The sequence below is a fragment of the Sinohyriopsis cumingii genome, chromosome 18 (assembly GCF_028554795.1).
Source record: "Sinohyriopsis cumingii isolate HCF-2022 chromosome 18, ASM2855479v2, whole genome shotgun sequence".
NCBI lineage: Eukaryota > Metazoa > Mollusca > Bivalvia > Unionida > Unionidae > Sinohyriopsis > Sinohyriopsis cumingii.
In genome coordinates this window covers 9754395-9781245 of record NC_142978.1, presented here as the reverse complement: position 1 = coordinate 9781245, position 26851 = coordinate 9754395, and the positions used below count along the sequence as shown (strand labels likewise).

The 26851-nt window shown below is 34.6% G+C and overlaps 1 protein-coding gene across 4 annotated transcripts in view; it reads right to left on the bottom strand.

Moving 5' to 3' along the window:
* Window positions 1–5369: 5369 nt before the first annotated feature.
* Window positions 5370–26851, bottom strand: part of LOC149776051 (vigilin-like) — a 95750-nt gene continuing 74268 nt past the window's right edge. For 2 of the 4 annotated variants that reach the window (XM_089940874.1, XM_089940871.1), the window contains exons 15-19: window positions 20435–20518; window positions 19135–19236; window positions 17199–17280; window positions 15116–15279; window positions 5370–7983 (exon numbers count right to left, since the gene is read on the bottom strand). In XM_089940874.1, the coding sequence (XP_089797000.1) occupies window positions 15156–15279; window positions 17199–17280; window positions 19135–19236; window positions 20435–20518 (392 nt within the window). In that variant the 3' untranslated portion in view covers window positions 5370–7983; window positions 15116–15155. The remainder of the gene's footprint in view (window positions 7984–15115; window positions 15280–17198; window positions 17281–19134; window positions 19237–20434; window positions 20519–26851) is intronic. The other 2 variants (XM_089940872.1, XM_089940873.1) reach the window with 2 other exon arrangements.

Here is a 26851-nt window from a genome sequence, read left to right as displayed (position 1 = left end):
AATTCTTGTACTTATCACAGCTTTTTCAAATACAGCGGCGGTGTGTGGACGTCAGATCGTATGGGAACAAAATATATTCCCGAGAAAATAATTTGGGATGAGATATGTACGGTGCCCTTGGAAACATTAAAAACATTTCTTGATTGGCTGCTAACGAAAAATACTGCAGTGATTATGTGCGGCGATCACGGTCAACCACCTCCGTTTGTCGGCGCATCTCCGCATGATTGGTTAAAAGATTTTGTTGATTATTACGAAGAAGTGTCTGATGATCATAAAGCACTTCATGCAACGTTGAAAGAATTTAAAACATTAATCAGATATTGCCGAATAAAATTCAATGTGAAATTATGCGCGAGATGATTCCTGAAACTTCGATGAGCGACTTTTGGAGCTCGTGGAAACCAGACGATTTGATAGTGGCAAGTAGAAAGATAGTCAGAGACACACTTCAACAACAGCTATTTTAATTACAAAAGGAAAAGTTTACAATGCTGCCGGTGCCATTATGTTATAGACCAGCTGATACGCGGTTACAAAATATAGATGTTGATATACCAGGGCGCCTGACTGCGTCAGGGACAAAGAAACAGAATTTAGTATTGAATGATATTGTGTTAGTTGATATTAATGCTGTCAAAGATGCACTAAAAATGAATAAATCCCCGTGGACGCTAGGATACGCAATGACAATTTTTTCATCTCAAGGACTAACTATCAGTGATACAAATGTCTGGATTGTTGACGACCGCATCGAATGGTCAAACCTAGTCTACCTAGCGGTGTCCAGCGTCAGAAGAATATCTCAACTGCGAAGAATTGTCTTGGAAGATGCAATAGCTGATAAAATTAATAATGAAAACAACAGCGACATAATAAGAAAAAAACTCGCCGGTTATAAACAGAGTGACAAAAAAAATAATCGCGACTTTGATCTTGATGTTGAATTTATTATTGAGTTAAAACAACAGCAGAATAATCACTGCGCGAGTTGTAATTGTATAATGTTATGGCAGTATTCGAATAAAAATTCAAGACAATTTACCGTAGACAGAAAAGATAACAATCGCGGTCATACACGTGATAATATCATGTTGACCTGTCTTGAATGAAATCGACGTCGGGGTGCTAGTTAAGTGATCGCGGTGGTAATTGCGTATCCTCAGGATTCACCTGTAATTGATCACGTGTGAATCCACGTTGAGGAGCAGTTGAATCCAACATATAGATTGCTGGTCTACCAGTGGATCTTGTCACGGTGGTTATCTTGTGTGTGGTAACACTCCAGATAGGATCAGTCGCTCTTTGTTTACCACCTTCAAGTTCACCCGGTTCATATAAATATCTAACTGTAACATCACCCAGTATCGGCTGTGCTGAAGAATCACGTCGTACGGGTATATGTTTTTTTTGTGATCGCGATGGCAGGTTTCATGTTGGTTGTTCGTGTAATCTCATTATTTAGTGCAGCTATCACGCTTGGTAATCTTGCAACCCATTCACGAGATCTCGTATCTTGAATAAATTCCTTCGCGTATTGATATCCAAATAACCGCTCAGCAAGTGTTCGATTGAATCGCTCAACAATTGCCTGATCGCGATGAATATCAGTATGTCCTCGTCTGATGGTGACGTTATGTTGTTTCATCAGTAATGATACTGCACCCTGAAATTCTTTGCCAGGATCAACTTGTAATAGATTTGGCCATCGCAGACCACGTTGATAAATTCATTTAAACGCAGAAGCAACCTCAGATGCTGTTTTAGTCGTTAACGGTTCAGCATCTTTGTATCTACTTGCAACATCAACTACAGTTAACGCGTACTTGTATGTACGTCTTCGGATAGTATCATGTGGCAGAAATAATATATCAGCCTGATGAACCTCATTTGGTACACTAACATCGAAATGCGCAAAGTGAATTTGTTTAGGCTGTGGTTGGTAAATTTGCCATATTGCCTGTCGGGATAACCAATTTTTAGCAGTAACGCGCGTAACTTTTGCTGCTTCAGCGAGTTTACTAATTGCTGCGCTACCCCTCCAATATCCTTTTGGCGAATAATAAATCGACTCCATTATATACCAGTACCTAGCGCTAATTTACCTTTCATTGCGGATTTTATTAACCAGGATGCTAACTTTTCTTTGAAAGATTTATCAGTGATGGCATTTAACGCATGAATTAATTTCACGTCCGCGAGATGGCGCTGTTGCAAATCCTTACTTCGGTAAGCTACATCATGAGCATGACACGCCTTATCAATAGCATTTATCGGATACTCACCTGGATTTGGCTGATCCTGAGTATCAAGTCTGATATCAAGTCGGGTTCCAGGACCACAGTAATTATATCCTGGAAGATGTTTTTCTCCTGGGTATTTAGCCCACGGTGTTCCTGGTAACTTGGCTAACTTGGCTGCGATATCACCTCCTTTTTTTTAATAATAAATTGAAACTTTTTTGTGCCACATCGTTCACACTTGCCTGTAAGCGCTTGTCGATTATTTTTTGTTGTAATTGTTGTCATATCCGCAGTTTATTATTATTTTTATGATATATCTAATGAAGATTACTGACTTTTCTGCGTCAAAACGACGAGAGCCAATCAAACATAACTCAGTGCTACCAAATTCAATTCGAATGATTATTATAGGCCCATCTGGGTCGGGTAAGACGCAGTTGTTACTTAATTTAATAATGAAGTGGATGAAGTGGGATAAATTATATTTGATAGCCCCATCTGTGGACGATCAGCGATACTACAGCGTGTTAAAAGATTTTAACCAAAGTGCAAAATCGATAAGTGAAGAAGATGTTGTTGATTTTATACCTGATATTGATGAAGCACCGAATATCGATGATATTGATGGGAGTATTAATAATTTAGTCGTGTACGATGATATCATGTTGGACAAACAATCAAACCCTACCAGGATATTTTCACGTGGACGACACAAAAACACTGATGTGATTTATGTAACTCAGCGATATACACAAATTCCGAAAGTGATCAGAGATAACTGTAACGTTCTCGCGGTATTTAACGGCGTTGACTCACACACGTTACGAAATATTCATCAGACTTGGTGCAGCGGTGACATGGACATAAATAAATTCAGAAATTTCTTTAGTCGTGCTCAGGCAAAACCACACGGATTTGTAACGATAAATTTACATGATCCTCCGACACGGTATCGAGTTGGGTTAGATACAATTTTTAACTAGAAATGCAAGCATTTTGAGCAGCAGAGAGACTGAAACAACACCGAATGTTTCGTCTAGTAGACCCTTGTATCGAGAAGTAGTTATATAGGTAGATATTTTTCATGAGATAACCCTTCTGGTCAGCGGAGAAAGCCTATTTATCAGTGTTTTCTGAATAGAGGGTTTATTTTGTGAAAACAATTCTTCTATCAAGAGTGTTTTCGATAGAAGGTTCTGTTTGACGAAATAGTTGGTGGGCTCAGTCTCTCTGCTGCTACCACACAATATGGCACATACAATGCGTCAGAGGCTTTAAGTTTTAGTTGGTTGTTAACATGTTGAATGTGTTGATCGAAAGAACATTCCTCCTCCATCTCTCTGTTCTCTTTGCTCTTGGGACACCCTGAAGATCAATACCCTTTGCGACACTCTGCAGATCAATGGCCCTGTTTTCCAGATTGCGATCTTTACTTCAGTCTCTTATTTTCCTTGTCTTAGTGTTTCTCTGGTTTGACATTATAGACATCTTTTTAAACCCAATATATTGCCTTGACAGACAGAACAATTATTACGACTTTTATCTCGAGTGGAGTATTCCATATTCTTATTGAAAATATATCTTTGAAGATTATTAATTCTCGCCATTTTGGAAAATATATGTACGTTAAGTGCACACAATTCTGAATTGACAAGGAATAGGAAAATCAACAACTGGTTAGCGTCATACTAATTACAGTATGTGTCTTACACGCAAGTGGTAGTTGAGAACAGCCCAGCTTATAAAAATGGGCAAAATTTGACTATGCATTTATGTCGTTTCAGAAAAGTTCGTTCACATTTGGAGTCTCCGGCCGGACCAATCTTCATTTGCGTTGCCCAGACATGATTCCAGAAAGTTTGCGGTGTACATCAAGAAACACTTGCACGCTGGAATGGGTGTCGTCAAGTGGTTGTTCATGTATCACACCTGACGATTAGTTGAGAAACATCAAATGCCTATGGTAAATTTAATCTCTGAAGACCGTGCTGTGCAGGCTAAGTAGTGGTAGATAGTCGGATAATGGATCCATTGACGAGAAATTAATTAGTACGCCGTACGCACATATGTTAATCCCCGAAACGAATACTTGCTCTCGAAATAGGGGCAGATTCTCGTTGGGTCTTGTATTGGTCCCACTTACAGAATCGATGTACATGGCAGAATGGCCAAACACGTCGCAAATGTAAGAGCAGTCAGTCGGTTTCGCCATGCATTGTCTATCCTGTAGATAGTATAAAAGAATGGCAACCCAAAGAGTTAATATGCTAGTTACTTGGATCAGTTTTGAAAACTTTAATTTCAACCCTTGTGGCAGACCTAGCATTTATAAACAATGGACGTAGCAAGATACAAAAGAGTAGCCACACCTTGAAATAGTGCATAATATAATAGTGCATAATATGTGAAAATAATTTAACGACATAAACTCAATAAACATTTTAAAAACAGAAAACAGACGCATATGGAAAGAAGAAAAAAAACTTGTAATCTGCTTTTTTGCATTAGCGATGGCAAAATTAAAAGAAAATCACACGCACTTCATAACCTTGTAGTTGTTGCATTCTATAATAAAAGCACTTCTAACAATTTTCACATGTATTATTTCAGATTATATTTAAATATCATAATATCACAGAATATTCATATGTATTTGATAAGGTTGGTGATATTAAACTGCCACAAAATAATTTAATCCAAATATATAAATTTATATTTCATTAATGCTACCACCCTGTTTTGCTTCCGAAATTAGTGGCAGTCGTATGTTATTTATTCATATTTGTTAATATCTACTTTTCTGAACTAATCTCAGTGTGATGCATGTTACAGGCTTTTTTAAGCAGCGATTTTATGTTCTCTTTCATAATCGGTGGCGAATTGAAACCATTCTCATTAATTGTGCCAAATTCGTATGACAGCTTATCATGAGTTCTCTCTCTCTCTCTCTCTCTCTCTCTCTCTCTATATATATATATATATATATATATATATATATATATATATATATATATATATATATATATATATATATATATATATATATATATATATATATATATATATATATATATATATATATATATATATATATATATATATATATATATATATGGCTACCAGCTAGCGAATGTCGAAGAATTTTGGGAACTTTCATTGTGTGCTTACCCATCGTGAAGGTGGCAGTCTGTTTATTGTTTTCCCTGATGGCTGACTGCAGTGAGTGTTTCATATGATTGTACGAAGTGAGCATTATACAGAATAACTCAATACAGTAAAGCATGAATCGTCTGAATGACATTTATCAAGATCAAAAAAATCTGCTCCAGTGAGTCTGGATAATGAACATTAGACTGTACCCGAATATGTGGAGTTTGCTCACACTGCCTTTAATTAGCTGTGGAAGAGGAAACTATTTATAGCATTCAACAGTTGTCATAAATGGATGAAAAGATTATCATGAACGCATGAAAAAAAAATTAAAAGCAGAATGGTCATATTGATCTTTCCATTGTCAACGATATGCTGAGATAACGAAAGATTTTCACTGAGACAATTAGCAGTCTCAACTGATAAGGAAGGGATTTAAAGACTAGTTACAGTACAGAATAGTCTCAATGAGATGGAAAGAAAGTTAAGGTGTCATAAGGTAACCGGGGAGTATCTTACAAAGTGATCAAAGGAAGGAGACCTTCACCAAGCATCTCACTAATTTTAATGCCAGTGAAATAAGAGAGGAAAACTACTTTTTGTGGTAAATAAAAAGATCGAACAGTAATTATTTGTTATTTTCTCCTTTACTTTGTCTTCTCTAAAACATTACAAATTGATCTCTTATAAGATCACTATATTTGTCAATGCCAAGAGTCTGTGAAATGCCAAGAAGGACACTATAAGCAGAGAAACGTTTGGTTAGGTCAAAATCTTCTAATTTCAAGTTATAAAGCTGACTATATTGATTGTCGTATCAAAGTATGTTTCAATAATCAATGAAAATTTTTGTATTTGTCCAAAACTGTCTTCAAAATATACAACATTAAAGAATTAACGTGCAAAATCTAAAAGGCTTAAAATCTTTACTTTTCGTCTTCTTCCTTTTAATAGAAACAACATGCAGAGAGAAACTTAGCTCACACTTGCTACATTCAGGATTAGAGAAACCGAGATACCAAGACAAGAACAGCTTATGAATCGCCTACCTACTTGCATACATGCAAACATAAATACATAGAACCGATGATGTCACTCTTTCATGATGAGTTCATGAATATTATTTAATTTCAGTAAAGCGTGAAAAGGACAAAGTGAACAATAACTGTTATTTACTCCTTCAGAGATATTCCTTTCTTGGAAATAATAAAGGCAATCCGTACATACTGGAGTCGTACATATTCCATGGAAAGTGTTTTTAATGTGAAATGTCTTCGTAAAAAAGATCAATCTTCAGCTATATATTCATGTAAATGGGTTACAAATATAAATAATTAAAATGTGTTCTTATTGTTTGATTGTTCATTATGAAGGGATCGATGGAGCTGAGATAAGTTTATATGACAGTAATTGTCCCGGACATTTCCAAATGTGTTCATTTTAATTCAAGACTCATGTCATTCATGTCCATGTCAAATGGAATAGACTATATTCTAATTTGTGAAAAAGTAGAACACATTTTAATTTCAGCACATTGCCTGTGAACTAATAATTATGAAAATGTTAATTTAAAAGTCGCTATTTTTATGGCTGGTGAAGATGAAAAATAATATTGGTAAATCGAAATTAATAAATGTTTAGTTTATAATAAACAATATATATTTCAAGGGCCATGTCAGGTTCACTGTCATTGAATCTCTTAATAATACATGTTTTACATATGCATTCATCAAAATGCAGCTACGTTCTTGAGTCATTGCTTGGTAAACATATTCCTAAGAAGCAATCAAAAAGATAAAATGCTCAATTTAAATAATATCTATAATTCTTTTTACCAACACACTTAAAGTTAAATCTGGTAATGCGGCGACAAACTACTTTCTTCATTTCGCTAAGGTTGTGCTTTATGTGTGGCGTTTTTTTACTATCGTACTGAGTTCATAAAACCTTAAATAGATTTGACTATTTTAACGATTTTAAGATATAAAAATAGACAAAAAATGCACGATAATGAGGTATAGAAGACAACATATACACGTGCAATCAATAAATGAGTTACAAATCTGAAAAAAATCACATATACATGTTCCATATAATGGAATGTACCCTATTATACCTAATAAAGCAGATGGGCCGTTCGATAGCGTGTTATGCAAAGAAACATCACTGCATATACAGGATTATCACGAGGTTTAAAGTGCCAATATTACAGCAGAACTGTTTTTAAATATGTTGATTAATGTCATTTGTGAATTTTTAACAACTTGTAACTGCTGGAAAGTAATATTTTCTACACTGTCATATTTCTGAAGGTTAACAATCAAACAGTTTTCTTTGCATGGTACATTATACATTACACATCAGAAAAACGAACAGTTGTAAAACTGTGATGCTAATAATTTATTCCATCTAGTATTACAATGATTGAAAAATATACAGTAAGGATAATAATTGGCAAGGAAAATAATTTTTCCCTGTTTAGAAAATTTCAGGACCATTTGAGCCAAACGTCCATTTTTCCATCTTCACGGTGCACATATCATCCACCTAGATGCATCTCATTATTGCCCATTGAATAAGTCCATCCACCCTGAAATAGAGTAAATCATTATACTTTAATATGACATTGACCCAAACATTCCATTGAAGTGCAATTGTTTCTGAAACATTTCTCAGAAAACGCATCTGCTTAATCTAAACTTAGAAGGACATGCACATCAGTATGATATTCACTAGAAGTTTCATGATAAAAAAACAACATTATTATTTACTCATTTTTTAATATTGCCAGAATTGTGCAGTAGTTTTCCACACTGCACTGTTACATACTGCACGACACTTGTATCTAAAACAGTAGCGTATGTTAGGAATTACTTTTGATTGTTAACAATGTATGCTCATATAGCAGACACTGGAGCGTTTGATTTATTTGATATGTCTGTTGATGAACTAAACAAGCCGTTTAGTCCATTTGAAAGTATAGATGATACAGTTGATGATGAGGGTGAACTCACTGAGTCACGTGGTGTTCGTGCAGATCTACACACTTAGAAACGGTAAATTAACTGATGAGACACAATGCGAAAGTATTCATGAGCTCGATATTATAAGGAGACACGCACGGATAGTATAAGTTACGTTCCTCGTTCAAGGGAGCTTTACTATGACAAGAATTCCGAAATAATGTTATTCCGTTCTTGTCTTTTCTGTTTAACTTCTGTCTAGAGTCTATTTAAGCTTATAAAATTTTCAACACATTATTGTTTTGAAACCAAGTTATTTGTTATTGATCTTGCTGACAACATTTGCACAGATAGCTAGCAACACGTGTTATATTCTAGACACTAAGTTGGAATTGTCAAAATGTCACCGGAAATATTTAGTTAGAATACTTGGAGAAAACTCCACTGCCGTCATATGTTCCTATAGTGGTGAGCCTTTCTGCCCAAGAGATTCTGTATAGCACGTGTTTTGGGAAATCTTTGCCCCAGAGAGATTCTTTGATATGATTAAAATACGGATCTGGGTGAAACGCCTGCAGTTGACAAGTCAAAATGTATTTGTTTTAGCCCATATCCTCCTTTCCGTGATGACAAAACAAGTCTGATATTATGGAACGGTGGCTTTTTTGTGATAGGTGTTAACTCGTTATATGTGAGAATTCATCTTATAAACTTAGCTTTTATAGTTAGAGACCAGTATCAACTTATGCTTTAAGAGTGTTGGTCGTTCTCACACAAGCAACTCTGTTCAGCACATGTTCTAAAACACATTTGCCTTTGAAAGTCTGTTTGATATTATCCAAATGTACAGGTTCAGATGAAACACGCGCAGGCTAGATTGATTCAACAGAGGAGAAAATACGTTTTTCCTTGGAAATTTAACCGCCAAACTTAATATATTTGTATCCATTATTTTGGAGAGCAATCAGATACGACAGTACTCTGATTCCTTTACGTTTTATATTGCCTTAAAAATCAAAGGTATTGAAAATAATGTGTAAGCCTCCAGACTGTCTCAGTTTATGAAGAAGTCAAAAATACATTAACTCCATGGGACTGTGGACATTTAATAGACAAAGGTGAGTAATTTTGCACTTCCCCATGCTGAAAATATACCCGTAAGTTATAGATCCCAGCGAATACAGATTATACTGCAGTCTGATTATTGAGAGGTGGAACGACAGTTCTGTTTGAATTCGCTGTTTGTTCACGACCAAAATGCATTTAATGTGACTGTCATCTCCGGATAGTCATACCTGCTGACTGCTTCCAAAAGGATAACATGTCAATCACTTCCCTAAATGTGGACAGGACTTAAGAGCCCAAACCAGCCCTGCTGGCAGCCATTCAGATCTTCATATACAGAGGCTGAATCAACCAGGTAATACCCATTATAAACTTTCATTTGCTGATATGGGACATAAGGTAGCATGAAAACTTAAATCAATTAAAGATAAGCTAGTGAATTATGTAGTCAATGAAATCTGCCTCTCTAATGCAAATTATCAAATGTAATATGCTGATATCTGACAGTATTATCGCTGGAGTAACGTCCCTTTTGTTACAAAGATTTACACGCTGGGTAGATTTGTGTCTTTGGCAAACATGGGAACACCTATAGGTAACTATAAAGCGGCTGGTTTTTGTTCCTTGTCTTATGAAATACCCCACAGTATTGTAACATCGAAAATTGAAGATTTGGAGCCCTTTTGCTTTTATAACTGCCAGCAACTTGAAATTAAATATTGACCGATTTCAGCAGAGATTATTGTGGGTGACTAAATAAAACATAAGTTTATGGTGGAAAATAATAATACTGAATTGATTGATCACATCAGTCAATGAAAGGGCTACATGCCTTGTATAATAATTATCAAGCATATTCTTAAAGAATCATGATTATATGATTGTGCTAATGCGGGATTTTCATTACACTGCGCTTTTAATCAAAACATTAAAAGCTATTTGATTTAAGCTTGAATCATTCCTGCCCAGAAAATTTGTATAAACACGTTTCAGACATTAATAAATTATGTTATCAAAAGCATACAAATAGTAACAGTTTTAAATAAATTCGTTTAAGATGAGGAAGATCGGTGTTTCTAAGAACTCAAAACTGTCTTCTTCAAAAGTACTCACACCAATGTTTATACTAAACAGATAGTATGATAACTAAGCATAATGTGTATGAAAATTTAATTTTAAACTCGTTTCTATCAACTGTATCTTATCGTCCTATATCACAATATTTTAGTCAGCCAACATAATTAAATCTTGTCCTTTGTAAACTAAGACGCTTTGTGTCTCTTGTGAGATGGAACTGCTGTCAAATACTTTTAGAAAAGGGAAGGAAATATATAGATGACGTACAATGTTGTTTTAATGCAGGACAATGAAATACGACCAACACCAATGATACAGAAAAACAGCACATTTCGAAGTATATTTAACCACTATTTTCTTCAAAAAGTACCATTTTAAACGATCTCTTGTCTATGTTGAATTTTATTTACTGACACATTGACATACACATTGTTTATTCGCAAATCAAAATAGTATATTCAGAATGTGCAGGTTCCATTCCACGTGGAGCCTTTATCATACTTTTTCATGGATGAAGTAGAAACTTTGTACTTTAGCGAAGTCACGATTGACAAGGCAAATTATTTCCACTTCCCAAAGCAGTTATGTCCCTATTTCTAGTTACAAAAACTTAAATTTGCTTCGTAAGGCAAATATCTCTTTATATATATTTGCCAAAACGTATATTTTCATTACATTATTCGGGCTTGAAGGCATATTAAGATTAGTTTATATGGATTTAATTTACTTTCTGTGCCAATTTTAGTAACAGTTGCATGATGACGTCAAAGGTGCACTGTGTAATTTTCATAAGAAAAATGAAGTGATTTATATTTTCGTAACCACATTTATTGTGCACAATGATGTGAGGGTTAGTAGAAATATGACATACCAGTGGTATCCACCAGATGTAAGAGTGGAAGATTTTAAATGAAAAGATCTGAATGATTATGGTTCAATTTTTTGTTTACAGCTTTGATTTCCCAACAGTCTTGTTTGATAATAAACACTGTACCCACATTGTGATTGTCACTTCCAACGTGAGTATGTAAAACAGCTTGCTAGAAGCTTCCTGTGGATCTGAGGTTCTTCCCGGTTTTCAATCCACCAAATATACTTGCCGCCATGTACAGCCAACCAAGTGCTAATATATGATGTTGAATCCACAAAGCCAAAACAATCATTTTGGTTTCCAATCTACACTTATTTATCCCCAAAACAAAGTTAAAATTGTGAAGCGAGGTAACATTCGCCACTTAAAACAATGAGCACTCTTTCTAAACAAGAGATTTTCACAAAATATTTTACATTTGTGATAAGGTGTAACATGCATACGATGTCCTATGAGTATCACAAAAGTTGAACATCAACAATCTATGAAAGTTCAGTCACTTACAATTCGCATTCTTGATGTGGAAAACTAATTATTAAAAGTATTACTTGAAGTCTCCCTTTTGTTCTTTAGGGTTCATTTCAGGCCTTTTTCATGGCACGACCTCATTTGTTACATAAACGTATACGAGAGATCTTACAGTTGTTATGCATATTTGATTTAATTTATATTTTATTTAATTTAATTGTTTTAATTCTCTTACATGTTATAGTAATGTCATTTTGTTTACTGATATTTGACTTTTTCCTGAAATTATTTTGACCTGACTGTTTTTTGGTAAACACCCAATAGTAGAACTTTGTATCTTTATGCTGACCTATTTCCTGACCTTGATTCAAAATTAGTAAGAGTTGAAGTAAACAACTTTTTTTATTACTTTTTTTTTCATTCTTCGTGTTGGATTTTAGGGTGGAATCGACGTTGTACTAGTAGTGCACGTGACGTTTTACATGTAAAAGCCTCTATTTCAAAATTCCGGTTTTACAGGAATAGCACAGTAATCAGGTTTAATAATGATGTTTTGAAAAAAAATCTCAGTTGGGCTTTTGAAATACTTCGACGTCAAGGTCGTGTTTTATTCTGTTGTGACCCGTTGGGGTTTAATATTTAAATTTTTCTTCAAATTATTTGGATTATAAGAGTTTTATTCTTTTCCCTGAGAATATTTAAGTGCTCGTACAGAATTCTTGGACAAAGATATTTATTGAAATTTTATTCGGAATTCAAACACCGGATTATTGTTTGTGTATCAACAAAGAACCGTTGACACGTCAATACTATATTGGCTATAGTATACGTCATCGCCATCCATTTTGGACTCAGATTCATTAGAACATTTTATTACTAGGACTTCTAATTTTTAATTCTGGGATTATTCTTGGGTTATATTTGGATTTTCTTCTTTACCTTGTTTTTCTTGGGAAATAATAAATTTATTAAAGTTTACAAAGCTTGTTGTCTTCACTCTTTTCCTGTTACTGTTTATGAGAGCCTAAACACCAAACACGGTGTTGATATTTTTTTTAAGATCTCTTCAACTTGATGAAGCGTGAGAAAGAAAGTTTTAAGACCAGAGAAGGAGCAAAGAAAGGAACGAAACAGGCCCACATATGGATATAAAGATTTGAATAACATACATAAGGCAGATATATTTTAAGTGGGATAAGAAAGTGGTTCTAAAAGTAATATTGTCCCAGCGTTGTAATGATACTATGTCAATATAATTTATCTTCTACATACATATTTCAACCTCTCATCATGAGGTATATAGTAGAATGTTTGAAAATGCTGACACTATGGGTGTAAGTGACTGCCAGAATAAACGTGTATTAGGTCTTCGTTCTGTTAGTTATAGTTTGTATTCCCAGCTGTGTATGTGCGAGATACCTAAAATGTACCCTACTTAAAATTCAACAAATGACTGTTCGTTCTCTATTTCGATAACTCAGCTACTACTGATATCTCATTTCGAGATAAATGAACATCAGTATAATGACCCCATTGAGTATAATGACCCCATTAAGTATAATGACCCCATTGAGTATAATGACTCCATTAAGTATAATGACCCCATTGAGTATAATGACCCCATTGAGTATAATGACTCCTTTGAGTATAATGACCCCATTGAGTATAATGACCACATTGAGTATAATGACCCAATTGAGTATAATGACCCCATTGCGTATAATGACCCCATTGAGTATAATGACCCCACTGAATATAATGACCCCATTGAGTATAATGACCCCATTGCGTATAATGACCCCATTGAGTATAATGACCCCATTGAACATAATGACCCCATTGAGTATAATGACCCCATTGAGTATAATGACTCATTTGAGTATAATGACCCCATTGAATATAATGACCCCATTGAGTATAATGACCCCATTGCGTATAATGACCCCATTGCGTATAATGACCCCATTGAATATAATGACCCCATTGCGTATAATGACCCCATTGAGTATAATGACCCCATTGAATATAATGACCCCATTGAGTATAATGACCCCATTGAATATAATGACCCCATTGCGTATAATGACCCCATTGAATATAATGACCCCATTGCGTATAATGACCCCATTGAGTATAATGACCCCATTGAGTATAATAACCCCATTGAGTATAATGACTCCTTTGAGTATAATGACCCCATTGAGTATAATGACCCCATTGAGTATAATGACCCCATTGAATATAATGACCCCATTGCGTATAATGACCCCATTGAATATAATGACCCCATTGCGTATAGTGACCCCATTGAATATAATGACCCCATTGAGTATAATGACCCCATTGAGTATAACGACCCCATTGAGTATAATGACTCCTTTGAGTATAACGATCCCATTGAGTATAATGACTCCTTTGAGTATAATGACCCCATTGAGTATAATGACCCCACTGAGTATAATGACCCCATTGAGTATAATGACTCCATTGAGTATAATGACCTCATTGAGTATAATGACCCCATTGCGTATAATGACCCCATTGAGTATAATGACTCCATTGCGTATAATGACCCCATTAAGTATAATGACCCCATTGAGTATAATGACTCCTTTGAGTATAATGACCCCATTGAATATAATGACCCCATTGCATATAATGACTCCATTGCGTATAATGACCCCATTGAGTATGATGACCTCATTGAGAATATGCTGAATAACTTATTGATATGCAATTGTCAAAAAAATTATCTGGTGTCAAAGTCACTTCAAGAAATCTAACCACTAATACACTAACATGAATGAACACGCCTTATGACACATCCTTTAATTGGAATGCTATGCACACTGGGCATATTTTTCTCTTTATTAAATATGCAAACGCCAAACGTCAACTAAAAGAGATTAAGTCTCTTTCTTTTTCTTTAAAATGTATATGGTGGCATACAAAAACAATCGATTTTGAAACGTTTTATATCAACTGCTATTGAGATTTTTACATTACGGCTGAATCTTGTGGTTGACACACAAAAAAAAAAAAAAATTATAGCGGAACGTTATAATCCTAAATTGACCAAAGTGATTATATAAATTGTATTAACTCCTAAATTAAGTGGCTGTGCTGCGAATTACGAATTAAAAATATATGATATTGTTTCCCGATTGATTTTGTACCCTTTTGTATGCATACATTTTGTTTTAAGTCAATAAACTTCATATTATTAGGATTCCAGAGAATAAAAACAATTAAATGAAGTATGTACGATGTATATATACCTGATATGTCCTCACCTGCATGATGTCTCCTATGCTGGTCCTATTCACCGGTTTGAAAGAATCTCTTGGAACAGACCTTGCACTGACGAGACTTATATAGCTCTACCATATTTAATTTGGATAACATCTCTTCAAAATCTCTGATTTCCGAAAGTCTGAATTCTGTTAAATGAAACAAAGACTTTACTGTGAGCTCCCGTGACATGTTTCTCAATATAGTTTGCAAAACAAAGTGTTGTGTAGGTAAAGAACCATCATAATAAGAATTTTGATTTGCACTGACATAAAAAACTACCTGTCATTATCCAGAAATAAAAATACTGCTTAGAGAGCAACAACGTTTCCTTCAAAAAGAATAAAAACTTTACAATTGCACTGCTAAATTGATTGTATTAACCAATCAAATTATACGTGAAGAAAAAAACTTGTACATGTAAATTATAATTTTGCTCTATCTTATCTATCTTATCTGGACTCCCGTCCTAATTAATGTTGCACATGGTAAACTAATATGAGTTCAGAAGCAGTTAGTAATGTTCTTTGGGTGACATAATATTTCATTTGTAAAGCACGTATCTTCGAGGCCAATCCACTTGTAAGGAAATACCCTCTCAAATCCGTTTATTGCTCTTCAATGCTTCATGCTTTATTTATTTGGTATTGCAACCGAAAACAATGTGAATGATGCACAAGAATGTATAGGTGATAGACAATATTGATTTTCTGCCAACCTAATGAATAATCCATATACTGATATAAAAATAAAAACAGACTTCAAATATGACTTGCATTCTCATTAAACGTTAGACCTTTTGTTCCACAAGAAAATAATGAATTTCAATTGATATGTTATTTACATCTTTATGTAAATAAAGTATTTCGTTTACATGTTAAATATTCGTAGTGAATAAAAACACATTTATGCTGATACAAGAGCTTTGCTAAGTACAAAGGACCCCACTGTTTAGAGTCACAACCTTCTTGTTAATATTCTGACATTAATATACATTGTGCAGTTCCAACTTTAGGCGTGTGTATAAGGTAAAACATAATTGACATAAAATAAGACATTTAAAGTAATCATCTGAAATATGAGGTTTTATGAGGGTATAACAAGAATTGGTCTTTCCTTCATAATGATGTAAATGTTGCCAAATTCTCTACAGTGCTGTTGTTAACCCAATTTATCAAACACTCACCATGACAACTGTTTAGTGTAAGCTTAGATTTCATAACATGCCTACCCAGCTTTCCTAATACCACTACCTTCCTTTGCTTAGCATACTAATTGATTAATAAAATCAATCACAGAAGTTTTCTTTACTTGTGAATGAATGCACGAATACACTGTATTGCTCAAATGACAGTTTTCAAGTACATGAAGAACCTGAAAAATGTTCTAAATATTAAAGCTGGATTTATACCAATAGTGCCTTTACATACGTACTCTAAAACGTTAGTTTAAATCTGCATTTTAATGCATAAATTTCAAAACTTTACAACTACTAATAATTGTTTTACATCATACAAGTTACACCAAGTTTCCAAGATCCTTATAATCTAGAAAGACAGAATGATTAATTAAATGTTTCACTTGGGGAGATAACATGAGTTGAGAATCAGTTAGTTATGTACATTAGCTGAGAGTATTATTAACCTATTTAGATTTAGAATCGTATCAACTTTAAAGGTACTCCATTATTGACTTTTCAGTTCTCTTCACACTTTACATACATTCTCCATTCGATACCTATCAAAAATGGAATTGCCATTACAATAGATAGAAAGAAGAAAGATGAGTATTTATTTGCTACTCAATATTATTGTGTTGCAGAAAAAACGAAAACTCCCAACGTCACTGATATAGAAATAATAAAATAATTTCCATATGACAAACATTCTCTTTATACTTACAATATTATACCTTTAAGTAAATTGGAAAAATACTAGCTTTCTACTACTATGCTGGTTAGAGTCTCAACTTTGTCTGTGGGTACAATGTAGAACATGTCTGATATGAAAAAAATTATAATGATCAAATGAAATATGAAAGATGGAGATATAAAACGAATTCTTCTTTCCTTCATTACGATTCGAATATATCCACAACTCCGTATTCGTCTGACAGTCCTCATCACAAATATCGCACTCATAACGTCTGAAAACTGGCAAATAAAATAAACTTAAGGTTCTGTCAAGGAACATAATTTATGACAATTTATAAAAATGCTATATACTGTGAAAGTCATGAAAGTTCATTAATATGCTAAATCAATTTGAATTTGATCTGCCAAAATGAGGAAAACAGCTATTCATTGTTGTGTTTCTTATATTACATTTTCATTAGCAGCAAATACATGTCTCTAATATAAGTACAGAAAGTGACAAATATTCTACTGTTAGACAGATGTCATCAAATGAAGTCAGTGTAATTAATCTGCCACAACAAGCACCTTATGTACTTAACATTTGTACGTCTTTAGTCCTATATCTAATATTATCATGTTCTAGACAGAGAGCATAATTAAATGTTACACTTGGTACACTATCACAAGTTGAGAATAGGTTAGTTGTATACATTGCACTTCAGCTTTAAGGTGACGTTCATGTCGTGTCCATTGTTTCCTCTTCCTCAAAATCGAATTAACATCAAACTCTATTTGACTGAGGAAATTGGGTGTATACTAGATGGACCATATTGATTTACTATAACACTAATGACCACTTTCCTACGTGTCGTAGAAATAATAGTCGATTCCAGTTAAGACTAAAATATGTTCCTTAACATAAGAATTGTTCTTCCACATAAATTGAATTTATTTCATGTTCAAAATTACTGTTTACAAACATATTGTTCTTTTCGTTTACATCGAGAAAAATTTCAAGGGATAAAAAACATACATTTATACTGATACAAACGCTGTTGTTAGGTACGTCAATCACCATGTATAAAGCCACAACCCTTTTGTTAACATTCGGAAATGAACATAACGATAAGTAAGGATTTCCAAAATAAGATAACCAGACTATTGGCGTAAAAACTGGGAAACTGTATAACTGTATAATTACTGATAAGACAATGTGCATGAAACTGAACTGGCAGAATATTAGTTTTCTAGGTTCTCTATTCTGCTGGTTTGATTATAGTCAGAAACACGTCATGTGCTTGCAAAGCATTGCTTACTTTTTTTTTTAAAAAAACTGTTTGAGCTAGCGCAAGGATATTTGTCATGAGGGGTGAATGGGTCTTGTTTGGCACTGTAAATAAATCAATATAGACCATCTGGGTCCAACCAAACCCAGGAAGGGGTCACGTGACTCGTTCAGCCAGTGGAATATAGTTTTAGGTTGTACGAATATAAGGGTCAGCATTCTTAGAGTCACTTGCAAAAGAATTCTTGGAGACACGGACTATATATTTTGCGATCATACTTTTACATTTTCCACTACCACTCCACCAACCGCCATGGTGTATAGCTTCCTATGTTGTAGTTATTTTGTAAATAAATGTAGGCGCGTAATATCATATGAACATCACTTGTTGCAGCTTCTGATAAATTTCTCAGTAGTAACATTTGATGATGAAGGTGTTCACATCTGTAGTAGACAAATTATTCAAACGTTTCTTTCACGTCGTTGTATCCTTTCTTATTTGTATGTATTTAAAAAACATGTTTTTAAAAGAAATGTCTTGGGTCTTACTGTTACATGTACATTATGGTTGTCTCAGCTCCCAAAATGGATTGTTTTTGGTTTGATGGTTTACATCTTTAAACTAAGTAGTTTATCACATAGTTTCTTAAAGTAATTTTGTAAATAACTTTATGAACACAATATTATTTTCAATACAATTGTCACTTATGTGGCCTGCATCAACAAATCGGTTTCCAGCGTTATTCGTTATGCTCATATTCTTACTTTCCTCCATACTTTTCTCCTTACTGTTGTTATCCTCTCATACATACCACAGCACAAAAGACATTGAAAGTAATCAAACTAAAAACGTAAGAAGATCATACAATATTCACTATTCTTTCCTTTATGAAGACGCAGATGCTGGCACAGGTCCCTCTGTGATGAATATTCGATGTCACAAAATTCGCACTCATATCGTCTGAAATCTGTTAGTTGAAAGATTGTACAATGTTATCTTAGAACATAATTCCTCTACATTTCAAACAATACACTATAATGTGGTGATACAGTGACACTACCATAATTTATAAATATTTAACTCCCAATGATGCAACAAAGGTATTTCCTGTTTATTTCAGTAACTAAGCTAAAATAGTATATAATATTGTTGAACGTAAATTTAATATGCTACTTAAAACAAACGAGAAACAGTTTATACTACTATTTAGCTCATTTCATTGAATGAAATATTTGAGTTGATACCACACCACATCGAACAGTCTTTATCTTACTACATCCCTTTGACTAGAATGAAATTAATCAAAGCAATCATGCAAAAAAAAGTTCTATTGAAAGAAGTTGATGCATTACTCAGATCAGTTTTCAAGGATATGAACAGCCAGAAATATGTGTAAGATATTTACATTCTATTGTATATGTTACGAACATTTCTTACTATATATGCATATATACTTGTATTCTATAATATACATACCTAATAAATCTCAAACGCTATGCAAGTAGTAATACAAGTGTTGTATATATCATACAATTTACAACTATTGTGAAACATCAATTATTTTAGGTCTGGTGTTACTTAGCAAGCAAACATGTTTTCTTCCAAGGAATTGTAACAATTGAACAAATAAGCATAGTTATTTTAAAATCATTCATATTGTGAGTTAATAATTTACATATATCTTATAGCTCTATATATCCAATATCCTGGTATTCTGGACAGCCTGAATATTAAATTGGTAAACGAGCTTGACTTGAAAATCAGGTAGTTACACACACTAACCAAACTAATAGTTTATTATTAAGACATTTAGCTCGTTAACTTCAAAACACAAGTCTGTTTAGGTACATTTATTTCCCTTTGAAGCATATTCCTTCACTCTTTAGCAGAATGGAACATGAGATTAAATACATTTAGAAACATTAAAATGATATTTACTTGCAATCATTATTGCTTTACTGCACAAAAATGATTGATCCCGCTGATATAGAAACAACAAAAGACTTTCTGAAGCAATATTATGTCTTATATGACTGTGATTTCGATTAGATAGGATGTCCCGACTTTGAATGTGGGTGCAAGGTAAACATGTCTAACATGCAAATACATTTAAAGCAATCAAACGAAGCATATTACGATAAAGATCTTAAAAGAATTATTCTTGCCTTTATGAAGAAACGGACGTCGCCATGGATCCCGTTTTGCTGAATATCCATCATTACAAACGACGCACTCATAGCATCTGAAAACTGTTAAATGAAAATAAGAGTTTACAGGTCTGTTTGAGAACGTAGCTCCTGAATCGTTCTAATTATGCAATATAGTGTTAAAGTAATGAAGATTGTTAATACTATTATGCAATATAGTGTTAAAGTAATGAAGATTGTTAATACCATTATGCAATATAGTGTTAAAGTAATGAAGACTGTTAATACTATTATGCAATATAGTGTTAAAGTAATGAAGATTGTTAATACCATTATGCAATATAGTGTTAAAGTAATGAAGACTGTTAATACCATTATGCAATATAGTGTTAAAGTAATGAAGACTGTTAATACTATTATGCAATATAGTGTTAAAGTAATGAAGACTGTTAATACTATTATGCAATATAGTGTTAAAGTAATGAAGACTTAATACTATTATGCAATATAGTGTTAAAGTAATGAAGATTGTTAATACCATTTGCTGGACATGGATTTTGATTTGCGCAGCTGCAGAAAGCCTTTCATTAAGTTTGCTACAATATTCCTGATCATTTCATAAACTTCAGTGATATGAACAATTAGAAGATATACCGAAAGTGCTTCTTTACACCAAAGATGCAAAATAATATTCATATTAGTTTTGCAGTAGTTGCTCACCACGACTAACACCCAATAGACCTCCACATAATTTAATCAGTTTGATACAAACAAGGAGTAGAGACTTTGCCTTTGATAAAGATGTGAACACTTAATAGTAACCAAAACTGAATCATTACACTCGTTAATCTGAAAAAGCACAAAGTACGATGACATATAGACCGGTTTAATGTGAGACCTAGTGATTCAAATTACCAGATAAGACCTTGAACAGCTTTTGGTAGACCTAAACATGATTTTGTTTCTTTAAGCTTGGATTCTTTAATATGTCAACCTAACTAACATATCACAAATGTCTTTCAAATGATACTAATGTTGATATAAATGTCAGTCAATTTTCAACCATTTTGAAACACATTTTCTTGCGACAAATTAGTATTGTAGCAAAATTGTTTTCCTTCAAAATGATTCATGAATATTGCATACTTAAACACATTGTATTAACTAGTCATACTGTGCTTGAGAACTTTACTTTCTCATGTTCTTTACATCATCTTGTTTCTTAAAGACTTTAACTTGCCATATCTTTTATTCTGGACAGTTAACATAATTAGACGTTGCATTTGGTAACCCAGCATGAGTTGATAATCAGTTAGTTATTCTAATTAGGCGAGAGAATATTGTATTCTTAAAGCATAACGATTTGTAAACTCGTCAACTTTAAAGGAAACTTCCAACTGAGTGCATTTACTTGACTTTAAAGTGAACAGGCATATCCATTTGGCGTATAGTGGAAAGATGATAATTGTTGTTAAACCACTGTAAGACATATAAATGGTGTAAATATATGATAGACAACATGGGTCTGCTCCAGAGCTAATGAATGCTTTCAGTACCACTTATATAGAAAAAATAATACATTTTTAAGGTGACACACGTTCATTTAACTGCATTATTAGGTCTGTACAAAACTGATACCATGACATATTAGCGACACTGTTGTAGACATAATTATCTCTTCTGGCTACGTCAAGAAAACGTCTTTAGTAAAGTATGTTTCCCTGAGAATACTTATCCAACCACTGTACAATTAGGAAATGACCTCTTCTCCCTCTGAATCCACCCCTCCCTTAAAAATGCATTTTGTGTCTATATATCACAAAGTCGATGGAAATTAACCGTATCCAATTAACCCCCTTGTCCCATATAAGAGGACACCTGTATGCCAGATGTTAGAAAACTTAAGCCTGAGCTAAACCTACCTCCAGATGCACATATTTACATGTAAGGGTGTGAGGGATTGTCATTAATCTGAATAATCAGGTAATTATTCTTCAAAATGCATAACTTACTACAAACTAATTTCCATCAAATACAATACCGATTGACACAAACATTATTAGAATATGTTTAGAGGCGGAGAAAATTAATAAGCATTCAATCTCTACCCACTTCATGCTACAAGGCCTGATAACTGCTCTAGTTAAAGGATGAACATTTCATTATGAGAAGGTCGCACAACCGAAGATAACGTGTTTAGAGCAAGCGAAGGTGTTCCTTCTGAGATCATGCACCTGGGTAAGGCCTTATTAGCACAAGAGTTTTGGAGTTTTGGACAAGTCCGGTGATAGTCATGTCATGAATGAGGTTCTGTTGTGATGATCAGTTTATATCATCTGTCTGGACAGCTCTAACGACATTCGGGTCTCTTCTCTGCATGGCCATGTCTCGTGCATGTACGCGGAGAAGGAAACTGGGCATGCCAGCAAATTATGTCCACTAATTCTTGGATTGAAACATTAATTCAAGGAAATTGCATTTCATGAGCCTACATCTTCACGAGTTCGAGTTGAACCTTATTCTGCTAGACATTAGAGTAAGCCAATGATCTAATGATCCACTCTAGTCAATGAATCAATGCTAGTGGTTGCTTGTAATGTCTTGATTTTCTTTCTTCATCGGTAGGAAGAACTTCTATTAGAACTTCTATTAGAACTTCTGGCATTCTCCATGCGTACAAATATCATTTGCGAGTGCATACCTTGCCTTGCAGCATGGACTCTATCGACGGTAACATTAATCACAGCATATGCATAATGTTCTGTGCTGGGAACCCTGTTTCTCAGTCTCCACTTGACAGTAACGTAGCCATTTCAACAAGTTGGAAAACTGTTCAATGGTCGTTTCGTAGATGTCTGCACAAAATACAGGGTTTGTTTGATTAATATCTTTGCATCTAAATGTGATCTGGCATCTCTCAGAATCGTGTAAAGTTGACATTCTAAAATTTTAACACTGATTTACGATAACAAAGATTTATTTTCCAATTATTTTTGCAAATATTACGCAACATACCTTTCACCTATCAGAAAAGGTGCAAATAGCGCATATGCGAAAATGTAAGAGAAGAGAAAATCCTTTGACTAAACATGCTTTTTATTCATAAATAATGGGTGTTATTTTCAAACATCCGCTTGTATTAACCTACAGTTGCATGCTATGGAATGTACGCATGTACGGGTATCAGATAAGTGTCCTTATTTTAATTTGTTATATTTTTGTTTATTCAGTTTATCTTAACAGCTAAGCACCTAAATAAACCTTGTACCGCACGGTGTGTATTTTTATACGTACGAATTTAAACATTTTTGTGGGAGTTTGAACATATCGCTGGTTTTGAAGTTAGTGAATTCGTAAAATATGTGCATGAATTGCGCATTCACGGGCCTTGCCAGGATCTATGTGCATGTAGCTGATGATTTATGCCTAACATTTCCCAAAATGGGTTAAAGCCTTCTCGCGCCTGATCCAAATTTCTCGTTGGCATCCTTGAGGACGGAGTTTCTTGTAGGATAAGTACTTTCTACGATACTCAAACAGCATTACAAAATCGCACGAACAGCATTCACTGCTTCAGAAACGATCAAAACATAAATAACAAACTACTCCACGGTAGCTGAAATGAAGGTATTTGCGTTTTATTATGTAAACAGGTTTATGGAAGTACGTATTGCACAGAACGACAGACAGATGGTGCCATCTACGTCTTGATCTTCGGAGCAGTAATAAATTGTTCAAGTCTATGACATGTCTCCATTTTCCATTTGTTTTCGTAGACGAAATCAGGAATAGAAAATCAGGGTGTCAGGTTACTACCCACCTAATGTCCACCTTCGTGACCCCATCATATAAGGGTATTCCGAAAATAAATGGGGCTTAGTAAACGAAATATGTAGCTCATCCGAAATGGCTTTGACGGCCCAATCAATTGTCGGAAATTGCAGATCCAAGTCTGACGAAACAGTAGAGTTCTGGCGCCCAAAGCAATGTCACCACTGAGCGTTAGGTATGGCACGCCAGTTGCGGTGGGTGGGAGGCTATGGGAGAGGAGAAACATTATTTGCTTACCCTCCCCTTCCTACCTGCATAAGTTAGAAGAATATGGCCATCTTTAACTCTCCTGATCACAAAATATGAGAGTATTGCTCACAATTACCCTGGGCTCTTCCTGTCACTGTTTTATCCTTTCTCTGTATTGCCCCTTAACAAGAACACGCAGTGATAGGATCGCCCACATATGGGAGAGACAACAAGTCATTTACAGTTGGCTTCAGGCTTGGCGGAGTAAAAACTTTGTTTTGTCTCACCTATGCTTTTACCGGAGGAAGTTTGGGGTATCAGGCCTCATATAACTCGCCTTGCCAGGAAGCCGTTGGTGCGCAGAAATGCCCGTACGATTTTACTACTACCAATACATAAAATTCTAATACGCTGACGTGGTAGCGCAGCGATATAAAACTGCATGGAGCTGGAGTGGCAATTCATTGTGTTCCCTACTTTCACATCTATTCAATTATACAATCAAAGAGACAGGAGGAGACGCAGTCGAAGTAACGAATGGTTACCACACGTCGTGAGCAACCATAATGACTGCTGTAAAAATGACCCGTGATACCTGGTCTAGTATGGATGAAATTGACATAATGTTCTTGACCAACTTCGACATAGCAGTAAAGACTTCTCTGTCCACTGTATAACATATTGGATTAGACATGTTTACGGCGGTAATGTATTAGTCTAGGTTAGGTGCAATCAAATTTTAATCATCGGTATGTGGTTTGTATCAGTGTTGTGAGAATGTTGCAGGTATCTTAATCGCTGCAACGAAGACTCTCGATTACTGGGGCCACGAAAATTATCAGAGATAGTCCCATTCATTTCTGCAATCTTTCACAATTGTGGTAAAATTCTGTCCTTGACCTGGTATGAACTGCCGGAGAAGAAAGGCATCCCAACGGAGTCAACATTCTATATATCTATTCGATTGCGACCTTAAAGGTAAAGCCTGTCCTTTCCATGCTTGGATCTGAATGTTTAGGTAAGTTTTTCTAAGTTACGTCGTTGACTGGGAGAATTTTCTTCTCAGATTCTCTTTCTTCCAGGGTTATAACATTCCAATAGGCAATAATGACGCCCAAACATAGACCATGCATAGAACGCATTCCACCTGCCATACTTTTTAGTAGGAACGGGCGATTCATGTCCAATATGGAGCACGGCCACTCTGAAAAATATCGGTTTGTTTATCTGGGTGGGTCTGACGATTTTTGTTGCTGGTTCTCAATATACTGGTATAATGAATACGGGCAGTCAGGTCAGGGGACTATGTTGGCCATATAATGTAATTGTCATAGGAGCTTTCCATAGACTTGTTGATCTCAAGTCCCTGATGACATATTCATCAGAACATAAAATCTGCATTCATGATCTGGATGTCTGAGCTAATGGGTCGGCAGCAGAGTCGACATACAATAAATGATGTATAACTTACATGACAGTTCGACCAGCAAAGTCGGAAGTCAAGCCCAAACTTCTGGGAAGGGGATTTATGCCCAGTGAGCTGACATATTCGGTTAAAATTAGTCCTACTATAGTTCAACCCACTTATCGACATTCTAGATGATATATATTGTCCCAGATTGGGAAACATATGCTCTTCCACTAACTTTCTAGTGGAAGCTTTTGGCACGCCTTCGACTGTATCTTAATTGACCCATTTTGTTTTAATTCTTAGATATTGAGGGAAATAAATTAAAACTAAATAGCGATTCCAAATTCGGATGAATCGTAAATCTGTATTATTCAGTAGAATGAGACCATGCCCTTTTTTGTGGACCTTCTATTAAATTTTGAAGAAGTTGGGCTAAGCGTCCTCTTTCATATTACACACACGCTGCATAGAGGTGGGGAGGATCATTTGTGCAAGTTTAAGTATTGTCCTGATACGAATTTAAAGTGTCTGTTCTTCTTGAAGTTGCTGACAAAGTAAGAGAGAAGGAAATACAATAACTGCACAAAACAAATATGCATATTGTTTAATTTGGCGAATTTACATTTCGGACACGACCTTATGAGTGCTTAGCAAACTAACATTTAAGAGTTTAAAACAATTATGATGGTGAAAACTTGAATGCTACACAGTGATATTACATGCATACTAGAAAAATGCGTAAATACGAATAAATGCAAGAAACGTAAACGTTGCATACGACAGATATATCAATCTTTTGTCTTGTGAAATATAGAATGAAACACGTGTCCAGAATGTAAATGATCCTTTTGTTATTTTAGTGAAAATATGTTTTAAATAGATTACTGGTCCCAAATTATATTTTAACACAACTGAAGAGGACTCTATATTAAGCTATAAATGAGTACGTTGGTTCATCAAAAACGTATACAGAAGCCTGGGACACAATACAAATACTAGGATGT